The sequence below is a fragment of the Erythrolamprus reginae genome, chromosome 1, assembly GCF_031021105.1.
Source record: "Erythrolamprus reginae isolate rEryReg1 chromosome 1, rEryReg1.hap1, whole genome shotgun sequence".
NCBI lineage: Eukaryota > Metazoa > Chordata > Lepidosauria > Squamata > Dipsadidae > Erythrolamprus > Erythrolamprus reginae.
The window spans coordinates 166,550,643-166,573,141 of NC_091950.1; the positions used below are offsets into that span (position 1 = coordinate 166,550,643).

General features: G+C 40.0%; 1 protein-coding gene across 3 annotated transcripts; it reads right to left on the reverse strand.

The window, feature by feature from the left end:
- Window positions 1-2,293: 2,293 nt before the first annotated feature.
- MAP3K19 (mitogen-activated protein kinase kinase kinase 19) lies at window positions 2,294-21,759 on the reverse strand. Of its 3 annotated transcripts, XM_070731310.1 has the most exons (5): window positions 21,633-21,759; window positions 15,477-17,700; window positions 14,684-14,824; window positions 4,814-5,511; window positions 2,294-2,860 (listed from the first exon to the last, which is right to left on the reverse strand). In XM_070731310.1, exons 2-5 carry the CDS (start codon window positions 16,944-16,946, stop codon window positions 2,794-2,796), a joined length of 2,376 nt encoding a protein of 791 aa, XP_070587411.1. In that variant the 5' UTR covers window positions 16,947-17,700; window positions 21,633-21,759; the 3' UTR covers window positions 2,294-2,793. The 3 variants fall into 3 exon arrangements, with proteins under 3 accessions (XP_070587411.1, XP_070587418.1, XP_070587405.1); XM_070731317.1 differs by lacking the exons at window positions 14,684-14,824; window positions 21,633-21,759 and having other exon boundaries at window positions 15,477-17,254; XM_070731304.1 differs by lacking the exons at window positions 2,294-2,860; window positions 21,633-21,759 and having other exon boundaries at window positions 4,810-5,511; window positions 15,477-17,254.
- Between the last annotated feature and the right edge of the window lie 740 nt (window positions 21,760-22,499).

The following is a 22,499-nucleotide window of genomic DNA, read 5'->3' on the forward strand; positions in this document are numbered from 1 at the left end:
GTTCCCCACAGGATTGTGTCTTGAGTCCACTACTGTTCACCTTGACGACCTACGATTGCTATGCCAAATCTGTTACAATCATATTGTGAAGCATGCGGATGACACAGCAATGATGGATCTTAACCAGCACTACAGTGAAGATGCTTATAGAGAAGAGGTGAAGGCTCTGTGGGCTGGTGTAATAAAAATAACCTAGTTCCAAATGTTAATAAAAGAAAGGGGAGCATCATAGATTTTAGTAGAAGCAGGCATGGTCATATTCCACTCAGTATCAAGGAAGCAGCTGTAGAAGTGGTCAGCAATATTAAGTATCTGGAGGTACAGATAATTAACAATCTGGTTTCTCCACACAGCATCCTTAGTGAAGCATGCAAACCAACGTCTACATCTCCTGGATGAGGAGAGCACATCTTTCTCCTGTCCTGGCTACTTTTTAAAGGAACACAATTGAGACCTTTTCAGGCTGCAGTGCCTGAGTGAGAAAGTCCATTCAGAGAGAGGTAAGCATAGCTGAGGAGATTATAGGAAGCTCCCTTCCTGTTATTCAGGATACTTATGACCTATAAAGTCCTACATGGCATTGGACCAGATTACCTATGGGACCGCCTTCTGCTGCATGAATCCCAGTGTCCGGTTAGGTCCCACAGAGTCGGCCTTTTCCAGGTCCCATCAACTAGATAATGTCGCTTGGCGGGGCCTAGGGGAAGAGCCTTTTCTGTGGCAGCCCCTGGAATCAGCTCCCTCCAGAGATTCATACTGCCCCAACCCTCCTTGCCTTCCATAAGAACTTGAAAACCTATTTATGCCGCCAGGCTTGGAGTCATTAGATCCCAGCCTCTGGCCACTGAATGCTTAGTATGCTTGGTTTGTATTTGAGTGAATGATTTCTGATATCTAACTTTTATAATGTTTTTTACTAACTATTTATATTAATTGGATCCAATTGTATTTTTTACACTTTTATTGTTGACATGTTGTGAGCCGCCCCGAGTCCATGGAAAGGGGTGGCATACAAATCCAATAAATAGATAAATAAATGCTGCTTATAAGCACTATGTGCCTAGCGCTGAAAGCATTGCTAGAGACCCCACACATCCACTTCATGGTCTGTCTCTGTTGCTCACCCCTCTGGGAGGAGGTTTTAAAGTATTTCTAGCAGAACTACCAGATTCTGTAACAGCTTTATTACTTATGCCATCCATCTGGTAAATTTGCAAACTTTGTTTTTCTCGCCATGTACATCTTAACTAGACTGTTGTTTTTCCATAATGTATGCATAATCTTGTATTTATTTATTTATCATTTATTTGTCATATTTATGTTGTGTGTATTGGAGGTGGAGACCCTTTGAGAGCTGTATGCAACAAAATTTTATTTTAATGTATGTCAATTAATGTACATTCAAAGTGATAAAGTTATTCTAAAATTCTAAGTCATAAGAAAAGTCTGCAGCCAAACATACACTCAAGTTACTGGTATTTTATTTTATTTTATTAATTAATTAATTAATTAATTAATTAATTCATTCATTCATTCATTCATTCATTTATATGCCACTCACTCCAAATGGAGTCTGAGTGGCTAACAGTAGGAATAAATACAACAACAATAAAAACAGTTAAAATGTAATAATAAAACTCAATAATAACAGTAATAACATAAAAAACATACATATTTGCAATCAGCCTAATTCCAGGCCTGCCGGAAAAGCTAGGTCTTAATGGCTTTCTGGAAGACCGGTAAGGTGGAGATAGTGCGGAAATACCATGAAAAATGCAGATCATTATATCTATAGGTGACACAGTTTTAGTGGTCTTATCGGGAGATAAAAATTGATTAAAAATTTGAAGGCTAGGTTATTCGTACATGGGCTTAGCTCTGTGTGTGTGTGTGTACGTACATACGTATGTACATACACACATAAAGAATGAGAATGAATCAAGAAACAGCAAATGAGTCCCTAAAAAGGCAGCTTTGGCTAGCTGAATGTCTCAGAATACCTTGAAATAGAACTTTGCAATGCACAAAAGGTCTGTCTATATTTGAATTTTTTTTTTAAATCAAGTAGTTTTTGAACTTTGCTGGAATTTCCTATCTGGATCAATATAGATATGAGTAACAAGTTCCAGCTATTTGTAATATTGCTTAACATGTACAAATAGACACTACCATGGTAATCCAATGGTTAATATTAAAGGATTTATGTCTGAGGACATTTGCACTGGATTGTGGTTTAGCATTCCCACATTTACATGTAATAATAATAATAATAATAACAACAACAACAACAACAACAATAATAATAATAATAATAATAATAATTTATTAGATTTGTATGTAGATTTTGGAAAGTACTGTTACTTAACAGAAATGTGAGATTATCAGGAATACTTAGTATGCTGATAATTTATACTGGACTCTTCATTTTATGCCAGAATCTAAAAGGTTTGACAATACCTTTGTTTTTGTCCAAGACTATAAAAATAGTTATTTTTAGCTTAGGGTTTTAAATTGCTTCAAAAGCTTATCCATCTCTAAGTGGCTCTACTGGAAGGGAAAGGCAGGAATATAAATTGAGTAAAAAATGCCCGATAAGGATGTTTTGAACTTACTTACACACACACGTGCAAACACACTCTCACTAAATCCTATGCTACAAAGTTTATTTAGGTAAAAGTAAAGATTTACTATTTCAGCAACTATTACAAGTTTTATACCAACAGTTTCTCAATTCAGAAGACATTTTCCCACACAAAACAGTTTATATTTGCTTGCTAGAAGCATTGCCAGGTTTTATGAGTTTCTTCTTATGAAAGCGTGCTGCAACAATTCTAAGGCAGTAGGCCTCTCATGTTGGTCCCTGCATGGTGTTAAAAAAACAAATTAACAGTAAGGCAGTAAAACCTTTGGTACAAGCCATGTTACTCATGATTTTCTACCTGTTTAATAACTTCTTTAAAAGATTATTAGTAAAGCACGGTGCATTAATAAATGCTTTATCTATTCAAATCTAGCCCAAAAGATAGTGCTTTGTTCTGAAAAAATATGCCAAAGTATTCGCATTGCCCCAAGTTCTATGTTTAAACAAAGTTGATCTTAATGTTTTAAGATAATTATTATCCAGCATTTGAACTGAAGTTCATGCTCAAGTTTATTAAATTTGTTTCTCATCCTTTTTGTTTTTACAAATCTAAAACGTAAAATTAGACTTGATTGATTTTCTCCACAAAGTGATAATGAAGATTCCTATGTAGCTAAGAATTTTTAAATTTAATGTCATATGACCAGGCTGTCAAAACAATTTATTCAGTTATGACAGAATATTTTCTAACATGTTTTCTACTGCCCAGCTATCCTGGTTCCTGGTGGTTATTTAGAGAATAACTCTAGTTTTCTTTCATATTACAGGTGTTCCCTTATTTTCTTTTCAGATAGCTGTGTATCAGAAAAATCTGTGTGTGATATTGAAATTTCATAAAAATGATCTATACAGAAGCTGAGATTACCATTGAAAAGAGTTTGGAAATTAATATAGTTGTAAGAAAAATGTTTTAAGTCCCTTATAACTTATCGTTCCAGTATTGGAAATCTCATCTTTCCCTGCGTAATACTACACAAATCTTAAGACCATCTTCAAAGGTTCTGTAGGAATGAATTTTCTTAGTAGGATTAATTACCTGTCTTACAATAACCCTGCTTTCAAAATAGTTGCTCTCTCTAGATAGGCAGGTAGACAGGTTTGTCTACTTTTAAATGTAATATAAGAATAGCACTTAGACTTATAAACCACTTATTGATCCTTTACAGTGCATTGCCCACAACAATCTGGGTCTTCATTTGACTGATCTCAGAAGGATGGAAGGCTGAGTCAATCTTGAGCTAATCAGGATCAAACTCCAAGGTGTGGAGTCAGCCTGCAATTCTGTATTCTAACCACTGTACAAACATGGCTCACAATATGGTAGTTTTCTGCTAAAATATAATTTATGGCAGGAGATGTTCCTTTGGCCCCTGAAGCTCTCACATCTCTAGAAATTTTATGAGTTTTCTGAATCAATCTATGGACCCAAAGAAGATTACAGGGAGAGAGGAGAAGAAGGGAAATGTTCTGATTTTCCAGGGGAAATCCATTTACAATGTTGAAGGAAACTAGGTTTTGGAAAACCAATTTGATACAGTGGTGAAGATGCTGGACTAGAAACCAAAAGACAGCAAGTTCTAGATGTCTCTTGATCAAGAAAGCTTACTGGGTGACTTGGGGCCTAACATACACACAGGTTTGTTGGGAAAATGGGAACCAGGAGTATTAAATATGCGTGTACGGAGGGGGAGAGGAGATAATTTTTTACATAGAATTGGATGGGGGACCTATGGCCTTTTAACTCATTATACCCTGTAGCAATTATAGATAGCACATCCAATATGATGGGAAATGCAGATCAGTAATGTCTGAAGAGCCAAGGATCCCCATATATTAAAGTACTGTAGTGGCATATTCCTGCATATAAAAAGATTTGAACTAACTACCTGACAAATGCTTGAAGTACTCCAGAGGCCTTTGCAAAAAACAAACGACACACAAGTAAAGGATGTATGAGCCTGCACTGTATAGAGGGGCTTATCCTCAATCCTAACTGGAAAGGTCAGAAAAGATGAATATGTTACGTATTATACCGTGAGTTTAATTGTGACTGAGCTGGGATGTTTAAACTACTATTTTATCTTTTTAAGAAGCTCAAACTCAATAAATTGATTGTGTTAATTATTTTAATGCAAACAAAACTTGTCTAATTTTAGGTACACAATCACTTACCTTGTTAAGCATAGATTTACAAAACCAACTGCTTCATCTGAGCAATGTTTGGGTAGTGAAGGCATAAGTCCTTTGCGAACAGCTATGTAAAACATGGCTGCTAGTTTATCCATGGCAGCCAATGGTGGCTTTCCAGTTGCCATCTCAAAAACAGTGCAGCCAATGCTCCAGATATCTGATTTCCTTCCATAGCCAGATTCGTTCATTACTTCTGGTGCCATCCAATATGGAGTGCCATGTACAGATTTCAGTGGTTCACTATGTGGGTTAGTCAGACTCCCGCAGATTAAGCGCTTTGCACATCCAAAGTCTATGAGTTTAATTATGCCATTAGGCATAAGCATAACATTGTTTCCTTTAATATCTCTGTGGACCACACAGTTTTCATGTAAATATGCAACTCCTTGTACAATCTGCTTTGTATATTTACATAAGATCATTTCTGACAGTGGCCCAAAGCGACGAATAATACTGGAAATGGAACCACCAGGAACAAACTCCATGAAGATGCTTACTATGTTATCTTCTAAACTTGTGCCCAAGTACCCTACAATATTGATGTGTGTTAGGTTTTTCAAAATCTCAACTTCTTCTTGTAGTTTTTGGAATTCCTTTTTATTCCCAGCTTGGTCACATGCATTCAGCGCTACTTGTTTCACAGCTATTAATTGTCCTTGGCTTGTAAGTCCACAGGATACCTAAATATCAAACCAGATCATTTTGAAATAGAACCAATAAACAACAATATATATATTTGATTTAATTCAGCTTAATCACTTCAGTACTAGAGGTCCAAATGCCCCTCTCCCTAAATGTCAAACAGCACTTCAAGGAATCACTTACGGTACATAGGGAGATGCTAAATAGAAATTGGTCAAAAGTGCTGTAGGAAGTTAGACTCAATGGCATCTTCAGATTCAGTCATTTTATGACACTATAATTGTACAATTCTATTTATTTAATTTCTATCCTGCAAATCAGTCTCAGGGAAAGTATGTTTGTTTGTTTTTATTTATTGATTTATTCATTTATTCATTTATTAGATTTGTATGCCGCCCCTCTCCGTAGACTTGGGGCGGCTAACAACAATAATAAAAACATCATATAACAAATCTAATATTTAAATTACTAAAAACCCTTATTAAAAACCAAACACACACAAACATACCATGCATAAATTGTATAGGCCTAGGGGGAAGGTATATCTCAATTCCCCCATGCCAGTTTTTTTGCCTTTCTGAATTCATCGATCTGAGTGCTGTGGAGCAGGGCCATTTTAAAGATCTATTCCACCCTGCTTCAGGTTTTGCAGCCATCAGCCAGCAGGGAAGAAGGTTGATCAGGGGAGAGCGGCTGCTGCGCCTGCCAGCTCCTTTTTTCACCTGGCTGCCTTCTCTTAAAGGGAGTGAGAGTTTTTTCATTTGCTAGCCTCTTGCCCCTTGCTGTTGGAGCCAGAAGCTGTGGAAGCTGGATCACCCTCTTAACATCTGCAGGTGATCTGATCTTCCTTTTCTGGCTGTGGAGCCCATTTTTTAGCACAACCCACCATTTTAGGCTATTGTTTAGGTAACTATTGCTTTTTGGTGTGAATGCCATTTTGAGCAGGCAGAGTGCAGCTGCATGGCTCCTGTGGCCTCAGGCCCCTTTGGGTTTTTTTTCCTTTGCCCGATTTACCTTTGTGTGCATTTTATTGGATTACTCATCTTCCAATTTGGGTGTTTTTTGGCCCCTGACTGGACACTGATATTGAGGCTTCTCCCTCGGTCACCTCATAGTGTCAGCCATTTTGTTGCCGCCCTTTTTCTTCATAGCGGCCATATTTATTTATTTATTTTATTTATTTATTAGATTTGTATGCCGCCCCTTTCCGTAGACTAGGGGCGGCTCATAACACAATAAAACAGTTCATGACAAATCTAATAATTTAAAATTTAAAATGGTTAAAAAACCCCATTTTTAAGCAGACATACCTACAAACATACCATACATAAATTATATAGGTCCGGGGGAGATCAATTCCCCCATGCCTGATGACAAAGGTGGGTTTTGAGGAATTTACGAAAGGCAAGGAGGGTAGGGGCAGTTCTAATCTCTGGGGGGAGCTGGTTCCAGAGAGTTGGGGCCGCCACAGAGAAGGCTCTTCCCCTGGGGCCCGCCAACCGACATTGTTTAGTTGACGGGACCCGTAGAAGGCCGACTCGGTGGGACCTAATCGGTTGCTGGGATTCGTGCAGCAGAAGGCGGTCTCGGAGATATTCTGGTCCGATGCCATGAAGGGCTTTATAGGTCTTAACCAACACTTTGAATTGTGACCGGAAATTGATCGGCAACCAATGCAGACTGCGGAGTGTTGGTGTAACATGGGTATACCTGGGGAAGCCCATGACTGCTCTCGCAGCTGCATTAGTCCCATCAACTAAACAATATTAGAGTTCATCCTGAGAGAAAAAAATCCTGTACCAGGATTAGGCTTGACTCTATTGTGCCCGATTTTCAGGGACCTTTGGGTAAATATTTGGCTCTTGCAGCTCTTGGACTAGTGCAGAGCTGTGTGGAGCTATCAGCCATTTGCAGCCATCACCGTGGCAGCGATGAACCGCATAAGCCTGCCTTAACAGCGGTCAGGCAAGTGTGATTGAGCAGGCTTACAATTTCTTTGCTTGCCAACTGATCCCCTTGGCCATTTGGCTGTGGGATTGAGCCCAGGTTTCAGACCGTTCTATGGTGGACCATTTTCTTCCCTTTGGGGAGTCCATAACGCTGTGCTGGCAGCAGACCTACTGAGCATGCCTGCCTGGTTTTCCATGCTCTCCTTCAGGATGGATAGGGAGGCAGCCTCTACATCATAAAAGGGCTTCACCCCACACACACACACCTTCGATAGAGCAGCCAGAGCACAAGTTAGAGCCAGATCTGCCAGCTAAGTGGCTGCAGAGAGACTTAAGGCCACAACTGCCGACTATCAGAAGACTTCCAGAGTGGAACAGAAAGCAGCTCTCAAGTGGGAGAAGGTTTTGAAGAAAGAATTTGCCAGGGTTGTGGAGGCCTCTGGGAGGCACACATTAGCAGCACATAGTCGGGACATGCAGCTGCTGACTGAGCAGTTTTTAGGGAGCTCAGTTCAGACCAGTCCCTCCTCTAGTGTTTCTTTCCCCTCCGCCTGTACCATTTGAGGAAGGGAACCCTGTTTCCAGGGAGCACTGCCCCCATCTGGGTCATCAGGGGTTCCATCTGCCATTTCTCTGCAGGACTCCTCTGCTTCCACAAGCAGTTTTCATGCTCTTCCCTCAGACCTTTACTCCTACTTTGGCAGGGCTCCACTAGGAGGGAATACAGGAGCATGACATCCCTTCCTGTTTAAAGGGCTGACTTTCAGCAGCCATCAGTGAGGGGATTGCAGAAGAGTTGCAACAGAAACCCAGCACTTCCAGGAGTATATGGGGCCAGTTGGGGCAGGTATAGGAGTATCCTGTTTATCAGGAGGCCTATGCCTTGGATCATTCCGATGTGAGCCAAGTTTCCCTTTCAGAGGGTGAGTTGCTGGGGGGAGGATGATTATTCGGATCTGGAACTGGAACCTCCAAGTAAACCACTCTTTAAGGGCTTATTTAATTCTGCCCTCTTTAAGCACCTCCTGGCCAAGGCTCAAGCTATTACTTGTCTGGGGTCAGATTCTAATAACCCACTGAAGCCCCAAAGTGCTGGGGAGCAGGATTTTATTTTCTCAGAGCAGGTGGTGGAATCTGACTCCATTCTGATCTCTGGAATGCTTATGGACATTATTAGATGCCAATGGACCTTGCCTGCCAATGCCCAGTGACCCAGACTACCGGAGAATGTTCTCTTTGAAGTGGCCCCAGAGCTCGTCCAGCTGATCCACGTTCCACAGGTGGATGCCCCTGTAGCTGCCTTGACCTTGACTTCGGTTCTGCCACCTGATACAGATGACGTGTTGAAGGCAGATGAGAGATGAGTAAAGATGGCTCTTTGCAGGGCTCATCAAGCCAACTCCTGCGCCATTGTTGTTGTCCGCCCCGAGTCTACGGAGAGGGGTGGCCAACAAATCCAATAAATAAAAACAAACAAACAAATAAATAATTCAGGTTGCCACCATGGTGCCAATTTTTTACTAGGTGTTGGTGTGGTGACTCTGTCAGCCACAGGATCAGGTTCCTCTGGAGGACCTCAGACTTCACCAGGACCTGTCCAAAATTATTGTAGTGGCGGAGTACACAGTGGATACTTCATTGGCTGCCACCAAGTTCTTGGCCCGGGCTATAGTTTCTTCTATGACAGCTTGCTGGTTGTTGTGGCTCTGTCACTGGTGAATGGACATCAAGAACTGGTGGAAGTTAACTTCTGGCCCCTTTGAAGAGGGGAACTTTTTTGTCCAATCCCTGGACCCTTTCCTTGTACAAACCAGGACAAAATGAAGATCCTTCCTTCTCAGAGCAGAAGGCCTACCTTCCTTTTCTTACAGAAGGTAGGCCTTCTGGGAGGAGGGAGCTGGGTCGAACTTCCCCCATCAAAATAGGCCTTTCTGCATAGGTCTGACTATCAGCCGGACCAGCCAATCTTTAGTGGAAGAAGCAGCCAACAGCTGCAGTTCAGGTGCCAGGGCCAAGGTAGTAGCAACAGGCCTTTCTGCCAACAGAAATAACTTGGGACCTGATCCTCTTATTGGGGGGAGGCTAGGCCTGTTTGTGACTCGCTGGGAGGATACGACTGCTGATGCCTGGGTCAGGGAGCATAGTTCCCTCTAAGCTGAGCAGTGAGCAATCTCTCACTTAAAAATCATCATCAACTCAGAGTTTTCCAAACCTGCCCAGAAGCCGAGAGGGAAAGAGTGAGAGGGAAGGAGAGAGAGAGGAAGAGAGAGAAACAGATAGCAAAAAGAGAGGAAGGAAAAGAGAAAGAAAAAGAATGGGAGTAAGGAAGAGAGAAAGAAAATCAAAATCTATTTTGAAACTAGCTCAACTATTTAAGTGGCATTTTGATATTGATAGAGTTGCCCTATTATGAGCTCACTGTTATACACACACAGTATTTATTTATTTATTTATTTATTTATTTATTTATTATTTCTGTGCCGCCCAGTCCCGAAGGGACTGCCGCTCAGACACTATACTTTTCCGCCCACCCCCAAAAAAAATTAGAGGGAACACTGTCAGGGGGACCATTGTATTGAGGTTCTCCCTGGAATTTCTCTCCCCTCCTCCACTGTCCCATTTCAAGAGACCCAGTCCACAGAACTGGCCCGTTACACCGTTGGTAGGTGGCTACACTCTTGCATCTCCTGAGTGTATGAGTCACAGTCTCTTCTGGTGCCTTAAGGTATGCTGAAGCACTCAACCAAAAGTGTGGCTACCACTGCTGCCTGGGCTACCTAGATTTCGGTCAAGGAGATCTGCAGAGCGGTGACTTGGACGTCAGCATCTCCTTTCATCCACCATAACCGGAATAACACGTTTGCTTCTGCTGACATTCCGTTCGGCTGGCATGTGCTACAGTGGGTGCATGAAGATCTGAGATCCACTTTTTTGCCTGCCCTGTTGGACTGCCTATCTTTGGTATGTCCCATCCTGGACTCTCGCTTCGATATGATGAAAAAGGGGCATTGGTTCTTACCTGACACACCCATTTTTCTGAGAATGGGTCTGGTTTTGGCCAGCCTCCGGGGGGGGGGGGTTTATGTTACTGCAGGTCTGTCAGGAATTCTTACCATGATTCCGTGGATTCTGCTGTGGGTTTGCATCATTCGCTTTGGACTCGTTGTCAACTGAGGAAACGTCACCAGGGAGGCAGATCCTCAAAAAATTCAACCCAGTCCATAGAGCTATGAGACTTGGGTATCCCATCCTGGACTTTCCCTTTGATTTTCAGAAAAAGGGTGTCTCAGGTCAGAACCAATGCCCTTTCCCAGGGACTTCATGTGGGTCATGAAAAAACATGGGAGAGAGGTATAGTAGATGATACAGGTCTGGTCCCTTTTCTCCCATAATCACCAACCAAACTGCTCACTCAGAAAGAAAAAGAACCAGTTTAACATACTTCCTCCTATTTTGCAAGCCTTGAAGGAAGTGTAGAATGCATCTGATTGAGCATGGGTTAAGTCTTTTACTGAAGACCATCTTGCAGTAAAAGTGGCAAAATGTGCATATTATTATTCAGAGACACATTGGCTTTCTATCGCAGGGCAAATATACAATGGATATGTTCCTGTTGCATCTGAGGATAGAAAGATGGCCCATTTAGGGTGACTCGTTCCTTATTGGGTAAACTATGCTGGACCTCTGTGAGGAGTTTTCAAGGCATCTGTCAGATAAAGTCACTTGGAATCATACAGAGGTGGTCTCTCATACAGATTTAATGGGGTGATTGTGGGTAAGATATTGCTTGGTTAACTGAAAAGAGTTTGAGCTTCTTAATACTGAGGAATGGAGCCAGTGTACCATGCTGCCTCCTATGTTTTGGATCCATGTCCCATCTGGCTCATCAATGCTTCCTGGGAGGTGACATGTAGTCATAGGTGCAGTTCTTCCTCTGAAAGAAGCCACAGTTTGCATTGTGTCTGAAGCTTTTCTCCCAGGGCCAATAACTTAGAAAAATCCAATACCAGCCCCATAGCTACTAGCTACTCAAGAAAAGCTGCTGCTGGATAGCTGATACATTAGCAGTATCATTAGGTTCTCCCTACTTAATTCATAGCGTCTTGCAACTCTGGTAACTTCTCACCTTTGAAATAAAGCATCAAATCAAGGTATCACATATAGTCACACATACACTGTTGAAACACTTCTCCTAACCAAGCTACACTAACACCTGCCAATATCGTGATTTACTCCACAATTAGGTTGCACAGAGACAAGATTTTATTACCTTGGAGTTGGCAGTGAATAAAAACAAACTGGAAAAACTTACAGTTGTTTTTAGCCGTCCAGTATGGGCATAGACCAGGTCCCATCAAGCTGCCTTTTCTGCTGTACTATCTGCTCTTTGGAATATCCTCCCACCTGAGATTAGGATGCTTGACTTTACTGGCCTTTTGGAGGGCCTTGAAGCTCTGTATAGGTGTCTGGGATTCTGAGCGTGTAAAGGGTCCCTGGTTATGCTGATACTGTCAGATTATAATTATCTCTTGGCTGCTGTTTGTACTTCATTTCTTTCTGTAAGTGTTTTAATTGTCTGTCTTCTAATTGGGTCCCGGGATTGAGACCCGGGGGCTGGAATGTAAAACCAGTATATGACATTGTTCCTGTCTTGCCAATGAATGACCCGCTCTTAGTCTCCCACCTTATCTGCCCATAATCACTGGTTTGAAATGAGCTGCTATATACAGAAATTAAATTAAATTAACAAGCAAACAAATTGAAATCAGTTGTGGGGATTTTCCTCCTTAATAAACTATGCATGTAAAATGTGTATATCTAGGATATTTAGTCAAAGGCTAGATTCCAAACAGAAGATGGATAAAATCAACTGAATTAATAAAGTTGACTTATGTAAATAAATGTTGAGAGATCTCTCTAGTTTTAACAATATTTAGAAGATTAATTTGATTCCAAGTCTCTTAAGTTTGGGCACCATTTTGAGAGATTCTGTCCAAAAGGAAATATTAAAATACTTATAATGCAGTACAGTGTTCCCTTGATTTTTGCGGGTCCGAACTTCGCGAATAACCTATATCACGTTTTTTCAAAAAATATTAATTAAAAAATACTTCCTGGGTTTTTTTCTATACCACGTTTTTCCCCACCCGATGACATCATATTGTTAATAAATAATTATGTTTATAAATATCAGAATCACTAAGTGTCTTATTCAATGGTGAGTACCAGTAATAATGGTGAGTAAATGGTTGTTAAGGGAATGGGAAATGGGAGTCTACGGAGAGGGGCATCATACAAATCTAATTAATAATAATAATAATAATAATAATAATAATAATAATTATTATTATTATTATTATTATTATTATTATTATTTAGGGGTTTAAAGGGTTGAGGAATGGCTTGTGATACTCTTCATAGCCAACCTGATGAAGTGGACAAGGCAATTGGAGCTGTGAGTTCCGCCACCTGCTTACTGGATCCCTGTCCTTCCTGGCTGGTCTCGGCCAGCAGGGAGATGACACAGAGCTGGGTCCAGGAGATTGTCAATGCTTCTTTGGGGATGGGGTCTTTTACAGATCCCTACAAGGAGGCATTTGTGCGCCCCCTCCTCAAGAAGCCTTCCCTGCACCCAGCCATTCTTAACAACTATCGGCCAGTCTCCAACCATTCCTTTATGGGGAAGGTTGTTGAGAAGGTGGTGGCGCTCCAACTCCAGTGGTCCTTGGAAGAAGCCAATTATCTAGGCCCTCAACAGTCAGGATTCAGGCCCGGCTACAGCACAGAAACTGTTTTGGTCACATTGATGGATGATCTCTGGCAGGCCCGGGACAAGGGTTTATCCTCTGTCCTGGTGCTTCTCAACTTCTCAGCGGCTTTCGATACCATCGACCATGGTATCCTTCTGCACCGGCTGGAGGGGTTGGGAGTGGGAGGCACTGTTCTTCAGTGGTTCTCCTCCTACCTCTCCAGTCGGTTTCAGTCGGTGTTAGTGGAGGGTCAGAGGTCGACTTCAATGTTACTCCCTTGTGGGGTGCCTCAGGGGTTGGTTCTCTCCCCGCTATTCAATATCTACATGAAATTGCTGGGTGAGATCATCCAAGGGCATGGGGTGAGATATCATCAGTATGCTGATGATACCCAGCTGTACATCTCCACCCCATGTCCAGTCAACGAAGTAGTGGAAGTGATGTGCTGGTGCCTGGAGGCTGTTAGGGTCTGTATGGGTGTCAACAGACTCAAACTCAACCCTGATAAGACGGGTTCTGCCTCCCAGGGACAATTCCACCTGTCTGTCCATAACCCTGGGGGGGGAATTATTGAGAGGGTCCACAACTTGGGTGTCCTCCTCGATCCACAGCTTACATTAGAGAACAATCTTTCAGCTGTGGCGGGGGGGGTGTTTGCCCAGGTTCGCTTGGTGCACCAGTTGCGGCCCTACCTGGACCTGGACTCACTGCTCACAGTCACTTATGCCCTCATCACCTCGAGGCTCAACTACTGTAATGCTTTCTACATGGGGCTACCTTTGAAAAGTGTTTGGAAACTTCAGATCATGCAGAATGCAGCTGCGAGAGCAATCATGGGCTTACCTAGGTATGCCCATGTTACACCAACACTCCGCAGTCTGCATTGGTTGCCGATCAGTTTCCAGTCACAATTCAAAGTCATGACCTATAAAGCCCTTCATGGCATCGGACCAGAATATCTCCAGGACCGCCTTCTGCCGCATGAATCCCAGCGACCGGTTAGGTCCCATCAACTAAATAATGTAGTTTGGCGGGACCCAGGGGAAGAGCCTTCTCTGTGGCGGCCCCGACCCTCTGGAACCAGCTCCCCCCGGAGATTAGAACTGCCCCCACCCTCCTTGCCTTTCGTAAACTCCTTAAAACCCACCTCTGCTGTCAGGCATGGGGGAATTGAGACATCTCCCCCAGGCCTATACAGTTTATGTATGGTATGTTTGTGTGTATGTTTGCTTTTAATAATGGCGTTTTTAGTGTTTTTAAATTATTAGATTTGTTGTACATTGTTTTATTGTTGCTGTGAACCACCCTATGTCTGTGGAGAGGGGCGGCATACAAATCTAATTAATAATAATAATAATAATAATAATAATAATAATAATAATAATGGTGTATTTACTTCTGCATCTCTACTTTGCGGAAATTCAACTTTTTCAGGCAGTTTTGGAACGCATCCTCAGTGAAAATCAAGGGAACACTGTATACAAAATGCAATCAAATTCAATATAACTTACTGTGCCATATGCCCCTTTTCCAAGGATTTCACCTTTAGTCCACAAAATAGTATCTTGGTTAATTAAGCTGTTTTCTGAAAATGCAGTTGCATGTAAAAGTGGATTTCCTTCCTCATATCCCATGAAATCTGGACAAAAATTCTGCAAATGATGGCAGAAAAATAGAATACAGCTAGAGGAACAATAGAAAATAATTACAGATGGTTTGTCAGTTGTTTTCAGAGTTATGTTTAAATAATGTAAATTCTTCACCACAATATCTGAAATGGAAAAGAATTTCTGCTTGTCATATCACAGCCCTGAGACTAAGACTGAAATTGCTACTATTCAGTTTGAAATTATTATTCAGAGACGCATGGTTTTCTATCTCTAGGATGATTATAAAATGGATTAGCATTGTCAAAAGTTTATTAATTTTCCTAATTTAATTTGATTGGGAGCCCCCCAGAGTGGCTATATAAATATTTTAAATAATAAAATAAAAGTAGCTAAAATATAGTCTAAATAAAGAAAATGAACGTCAGATGCGAAAGAAAGCACAGCATCATGATCTATGTGCCTGCGTAGTGTGTGAACAAATCAGGTTATCTGCTGAGCTAGAAAAATATTATTACTTTGATCCAGCAAACAAATTCTTATGCTTTAACGTTCTTAAACAGGTATCTAAGAGAATGAAAGCCCATTTTGCTCAAAGAAAGAACAAATAAGAAGAAAAATGTGGAAACTGAAGTACATAGCCTATATTAGACTATCTGTAATATTATAAATGTAGGATGCTACAATGCTCACTTACCTTATTATTTTTAACTTTTGCTGTTCTCCAGTCACCACTTTGTTCCTCCACATTTATGTTTCGGTTCATTGATATAGAATTGTTGCCATCTGTCCCACTCTGAGAAAGCAGTTCAGTGACTGAGCAACAGAATATGTCTTCTGTTACTTCCTTATAATCTTCGTACCCAAAGCTATTTGTATATGACTGAGGGAATGAGTTTGCAACATAGTAAGTCCATGCAGTTGCCATATTTGCTACACTGACATTTTCAAGCTGGACATTTTCTAGAGAAGGTGCATTTATTTGGTCTGTTAAAAAGGATGTGGACAACTTTTGATTATACTCATAGTGTAAAATCTGGCTTGCTTCCTGCTCCACAAGGCAATCAGATGTTTTGTTTTGTCCATCCCTTAAAGTCCTATTATTATTTGCATTATCTGGTTCATTTATATTTTTCACACAGTTTAAGAAAGGAGCATATTCTGCATGAACTTTAACTTCTGGCCAAAGTAACTCCTGAACATTGGTGGCAAATGCTTTCATAGGAAAAGCATCATCTTCATCCCCATCATCATAATCATCTGATGTATATTCCAAAGAGGCTTCTTCAATTGTTGACAAGCCTGAATTAGAAAATACTTTGTTTTGCTTAGTAAGTTCAAACTCTATGGAAATCTGAGCTTGTTCATCGGTATGTTCACAAATTGTCTGATTGTTCTCTTTTGAGTGAATCTGCAGATCAGAAGAGACAGTCACATCTTTATCTTGTTCTACATCACAATCTGTTAACTTGGACCTCCTTTTTGGTGCAAATTCCTTCTCTTTCAACTTTGGTTTAATACTAATGTTCTTGTGAGATTTAGAGTATGTTTTCTTCTGGGGACTTTTTATTCTGCTACTCTCCTTCCCATTGAAACAATTGGATTTATATTTTATATCATTATGCCCTTCAGTTGGAGCAGAATGCACATTCCTGTTACTCTTATTCTCACCACATCCATCAGGCTTACGGGAATATACCGGAGTCCCAAACATTTCATAAATGCCAGGACCTTTGTCGTTAGAATGTATTTCCTTGAACATGTCACTGTATTTCAGATTCAAATGGTCTACTGTGGATTGTGCTTCTCCAACAGGCAACGGAGATATTGTTTTTCTCAAACTAACAGAATTTGGGGAAATACATGGAGGCATTTGCTTTGTAGAACTCTGACCATTATACTTAAAGCATTTTTTCTCCTGTTGGAGATTATTTTTCTGAAGTTTTGAAGATATCTCAGTCTCTTCATGAGACAATCCTAAAGAATGAGAAATAGGATTTTTTATCTTATGTTGATGCTGAATGGAACTCTTGCCCCAAATCATTAACTTCTCAGCCATTTTGGTACACAGTTTAGGGTTTAAAAGACATCTGTTGCTATTTCCTTTATATCTTCCACTCTTCTTGTGAGCAAAAATATTGAAGCTTTGGTTTATGTTAGACAGCATGCTCTTTCTTTGGGAAAAGCATAATCTTGCTTTCAGCAGCTTCAGATTCAATTACATTTTCTATTCAAACCATCTGTTGGGCAAGCAGTGGTATCAGATGATTCAAAACCTACTAAGATCATTAAAAAGTCATTAAAGCATGATTTTTTTTTAGCTCTGCTTGCAACAGCACTTCCAAATCCAGCCTTTTTTACACTTCAGTTGTGAAGTTTCCACCTCTGATGATTCTGCTTTGCTTAATCTAATTTAGGGATACTCTTGCTTGTTAAATCTTTTCCCCACATACTTAGACTTAAAATATATCTGTCTTGAAGGATTAACATTCTGATTTTTTTGCTTCAGGAAATATTTCACTTGGACTCTAACAATTATCAGAACAATCAAAATCACAACTATTGTTTCAAATACCATAAGTATTTTGTGGATTGCACAATTGTTAGATATGCCTCAGATATGTTGCATTTCAACTGGAATTCAATTTCTTGGGCTTTGGAGTAGCCACAAACTACAATATTATTCTGAGTAGTGGATATGAATATCCCAAATGTACAGAGAAGCTTCCATAGGCATTACTGAGGATATAATAAACAGACTGCTAAGGTATCCCTACCACTGACCATCTGCCTGGAGGTCAATTTTCTTGAATGGTGAATAAGAGTTCAGAATATGTAAAACATCATTAGTACCATTGTCTTTTTAGTGTTCTTTCTTACTGCAGGAAGTTGTATTGCTTTGATAGGTTGTCAAAAAGTTTCTGTAAATTGTAAAAAATAATAGAAAACTGCTATTAATATTTTACCCCAAAACCACCTATATGAATTAAATATTAACTCCGAGTCTGCGGAGAGGGGCGGCATACAAATCTAAATAATAAATAAATATAATACTTAATAAAAACAGCATTTACTTTACTTTTTAACAGTTACAATGGAAAGAAGAAGAACCCACAATAAAAACATCCATTTATCAGCCGGGTCCCATTCTGTGCCTAAAATGTATAAAATCCAGGCTTAGTGGAACAAAAAGGCACAAAACTGGTACATGTAAGACATTGTCTGTTTTAGTTTAAACCACTTAAAAGCTAAGTGAATGCAAAATGGAATCAAAAGAATTATTAGGACACAAAATTTATTTATTTATTTATTTATTTGTTTGTTTGTTTGTCTTCAAAATTATTCTGTAGAGGCCAAGACTACAATTTGTAGAATCCCCAAAAGCATGGACAGTAGAATTCTGGGAATTGTGAGCCAGTTGGGTGATTTTCAGCCATTCATTCACTCTCAGTCCAACACATCTCACAGAATTGTTGTTATGGGGAAAATACGTAGAGGATAGATGTAGTTGTTGATGATAAGGGGCAAACTAATAATGAAAATAATGTTCTTCGGGTAATGTGCACAAATGCTCGAAGCTTGAGCAACAAGCTCTGTGAGTTAATGGCCATAATATCTAGAGATAATTTGGATCTGGTTGCCATAACTGAGACATGCTTTAAGGATTCTAATGAATGGGAAATATCCATACCAGGATATACACTGTATAGGAAGGATAGAATAGAGAGAAGGGGAGGTGGAGTAGCCATTTATGTTAAAGAAAGTCTAAAAACAACACTAATTCAAAATACATGTCAAGATCTGGAGACTCTCTGGATTTGCATGCAAAATAAAGAAGGTTCTGTCATTAGAATTGGGGTGATCTATAGGCCTCCAGGGCAATCTGAGGAATATGACAACAAGATGGTGGATGAAATTACCCAGATGGCAGTAAAGGGAGATATTGTGGTTATGGGTGATTTCAACATGCCTGATGTTGACTGGAATATCCCCAGTGCCCTTACATGCAAAAGTAAGAATATAGTAGAGGCCTTTACAGGAGCAGCTCTGGCACAGCTGGTTAAGACACCAACTAGAGGGGAGAATATTCTAGATTTAGTTTTTACGAATGGGAATTGGGTTTCAGAGGTCAAGGTGGGAGAAAATTTAGGTTGCAGTGACCATCTATGTTTGTGGTTTGATGTAAAAACTCATTGTGAGCAATCCTATAATGCAACCAAAGTATTGGATTTCAGAAAAACAAATTTTAATGCAATGGGGGAATATTTAGATAATGAATTAAAGGGGAGGGATAAAATGGCAGGAGCGACAACCCAGTGGACTGTATTAAAAAAGGCCATCTTAAAAGCCACTGGTCTGTATGTAAGACAAATAACTAAAGGTAAAAGGAAGAAGAAACCGCTATGGTTTAGCAATGATGTAAGGGCTATAGTCAATGAAAAAAAGGCTGCCTATAGGAGGTATAAAGAGTCTGGAAGTATAGCTGATAGAGAGGTGTATAAAATGAGACAGAAGGAGGTGAAACAAATAATATATGCTGCTAAAGCCTCAAAAGAGGAAGAAATTGCAAAATCTGTAAAGAAGGGGGATAAAACCTTCAGATATATTAGTGATAAGAAGAAGAAAAACTGTGGCATCACGAAGCTTAGTACCGGGAATAATACATGCATTAATGGAAATAAGGAGATCGCTGACCATTTCAATAGCTACTTCTGTTCAGTTTTCTCAAAAGACACCTTACAAAATAATACTATAGAGGGATATAGCATTGCTTCCAGCTGTACGGATTCAGCTCCAGTGATCTTAGAAGCCGATGTCTTAGAAGAACTTGAACGATTAAAGATAAATAAGGCAATGGGTCCAGATGGCATCCACCCCAGAGTTCTTAAAGAACTCAGATCTGTCCTTGCTACCCCCCTGACTGATTTGTTTAACCAATCCCTGTTAACAGGAGAAGTTCCTGAGGATTGGAGAATGGCCAGTGTTGTGCCTATCCACAAGAAGGGCAGTAGAGAAGAAGCTGGTAACTACAGGCCAGTTAGCTTGACATCAGTTGTAGTTAAAATGATGGAGACTCTACTCAAAAAGAGGATAAATCAGCACCTAAAAAACAATAACTTATTGGACCCAAATCAGCATGGCTTTACTGAAGGCAAATCATGTCAGACTAATCTCATTGATTTCTTTGACTATGTCACAAAGGTGTTGGATGAAGGTGGTGCCGTGGATATTGCCTACCTGGACTTCAGCAAAGCCTTTGATACAGTGCCACATAAAGAGCTGATAGATAAATTAGTGAAGATTGGACTTAATCCCTGGATAGTTCAATGGATTTGCAGCTGGCTGAAGCGTAGACATCAGAGAGTTATTGTTAACGGCGAGTATTCTGAGCAGGGTCAGGTTACAAGCGGTGTGCCACAAGGGTCTGTTCTGGGTCCTATTCTTTTTAATATGTTTGTGAGTGACATAGGGGAAGGTTTGGTAGGGAAGGTTTGCCTATTTGCCGATGACTCTAAAGTGTGCAATAGGGTTGATATTCCTGGAGGCGTCTGTAATATGGTAAATGATTTAGCTTTACTAGATAAATGGTCAAAGCAATGGAAACTGCAGTTTAATGTTTCCAAATGTAAAATAATGCACTTGGGGAAAAGGAATCCTCAATCTGAGTATTGTATTGGCAGTTCTGTGTTAGCAAATACTTCAGAAGAAAAGGATTTAGGGGTAGTGATTTCTGACAGTCTCAAAATGGGTGAGCAGTGCAGTCAGGCGGTAGGGAAAGCAAGTAGGATGCTTGGCTGCGTAGCTAGAGGTATAACAAGCAGGAAGAGGGAGATTGTGATCCCGCTTTATAGAGCGCTGGTGAGACCCCATTTGGAATACTGTGTTCAGTTCTGGAGACCTCACCTACAAAAAGATATTGACAAAATTGAACGGGTCCAAAGACGGGCTACAAGAATGGTGGAAGGTCTTAAGCATAAAACGTATCAGGAAAGACTTAATGAACTCAATCTGTATAGTCTGGAGGACAGAAGGAAAAGGGGGGACATGATCGAAACATTTAAATATATTAAAGGGTTAAATAAGGTTCAGGAGGGAAGTGTTTTTAATAGGAAAGTGAACACAAGAACAAGGGGACACAATCTGAAGTTAGTTGGGGGAAAGATCAAAAGCAACATGAGAAAATATTATTTTACTGAAAGAGTAGTAGATCCTTGGAACAAACTTCCAGCAGACGTGGTAGATAAATCCACAGTAACTGAATTTAAACATGCCTGGGATAAACATATATCCATCCTAAGATAAAATACAGAAAATAGTATAAGGGCAGACTAGATGGACCATGAGGTCTTTTTCTGCCGTCAGACTTCTATGTTTCTATGTTTCTATGAAATAGTATCAGGTATGTTTGTCCCCCTTAACTTATAATAAAAGCTGGGTAAAAATAAATAAATAATGGATATACAAAAGAAACAACACAATGGGCTTCCAAACAATGGGGCATTCAGCAGTCCAATGCAAATTTTCATCTAGCAAGGGAAATCAAAATATTCCAAATTCCACTTATAAGTTTATGACATCACCAATAAATATAGTTTTAAGTATTATTAATAAATAATAAACATAATTAATAGTAATAAACATAATTCTAGCAGAATCCATAGATCTATGGTATCACAAATACAATGGATGAATTAAAACTATATACTGTACCATAGTTCAAATACTGTAGATCACTATATTTGCAGTAAATTTTGTATTAAAGCAGCTTTTTTGTTGACATATCCTATACAATATGTTGAATTTTATTTAACGGGAAGAAAAATAAAGATGTTCTATTGAAATTCTATCTTACCTTCAATTTAATTCTCCCAATATAAAATTTCAAGAAAGGAAGAAACATTATTGTAGAGCTGCTAAGCTCTGAAGAGCCTTCTTCTCTCAGCACAAATCCTTCTGATATTGAGAGTTAGGTTCTGGCTGTTTAGTTTACAAGTTGTCACCAAGGTAACTCTCTTTTGGGTATTTTGTACAGTGAATGACTGAACAAAGAAGCTTAGCTGGGCTGGGAAAGCAAATGAGAAATCTAGATCTTAGATTAACAAGCTTGTGTTTTGCAGCAAAATTCTAATAATAAGAAATTCTAAGAACATATAAAATGTATTATGCCACTGATTCTTTGGGTAACTATGAGAAAATGAATGCTTTCTGGAAAGTTGATAAAAATAAATTATCTTTCTTTTAAAAAAAAAAAAATCTATTAGACATTGCTGATTGAGTATTGGCAGGCATGTGGCTTCAACTTTTGAAATTAAAAAAAAAAGACTTCAGATATCTTACCATTTCAACAGAAATGTTGAACATGTAGTCGTCTTCTCCCCTTTTTGTTTCTCTGGGACTAGGTTTTACCATTCAGAACCTTGGCTCTGTTTACTCTATGATCTCCAAGATCTAGGTCAGTGATGGTGAACTTATGGCACGGGTTCCACAGGTGGCACGCAGAGCCATATTTGCTGGCACATGAGCTGTTGCCCTAGCTCAGCTCCAAGGTGCATGTGTGTGCTGATCAGCAAATTTTTGGCTCGCACAGATGTTCTGGGAGGCATTTTTGGCTTCCGGAGAGCCTCTGGGGGTATGGAGGAGGCACTTCTACCCTCCCCCAGCTCCAGGGAAGCCTTTGGAGCCTGGGGAGGGCAAAACACAAGCCTATTGGGCCCACCAG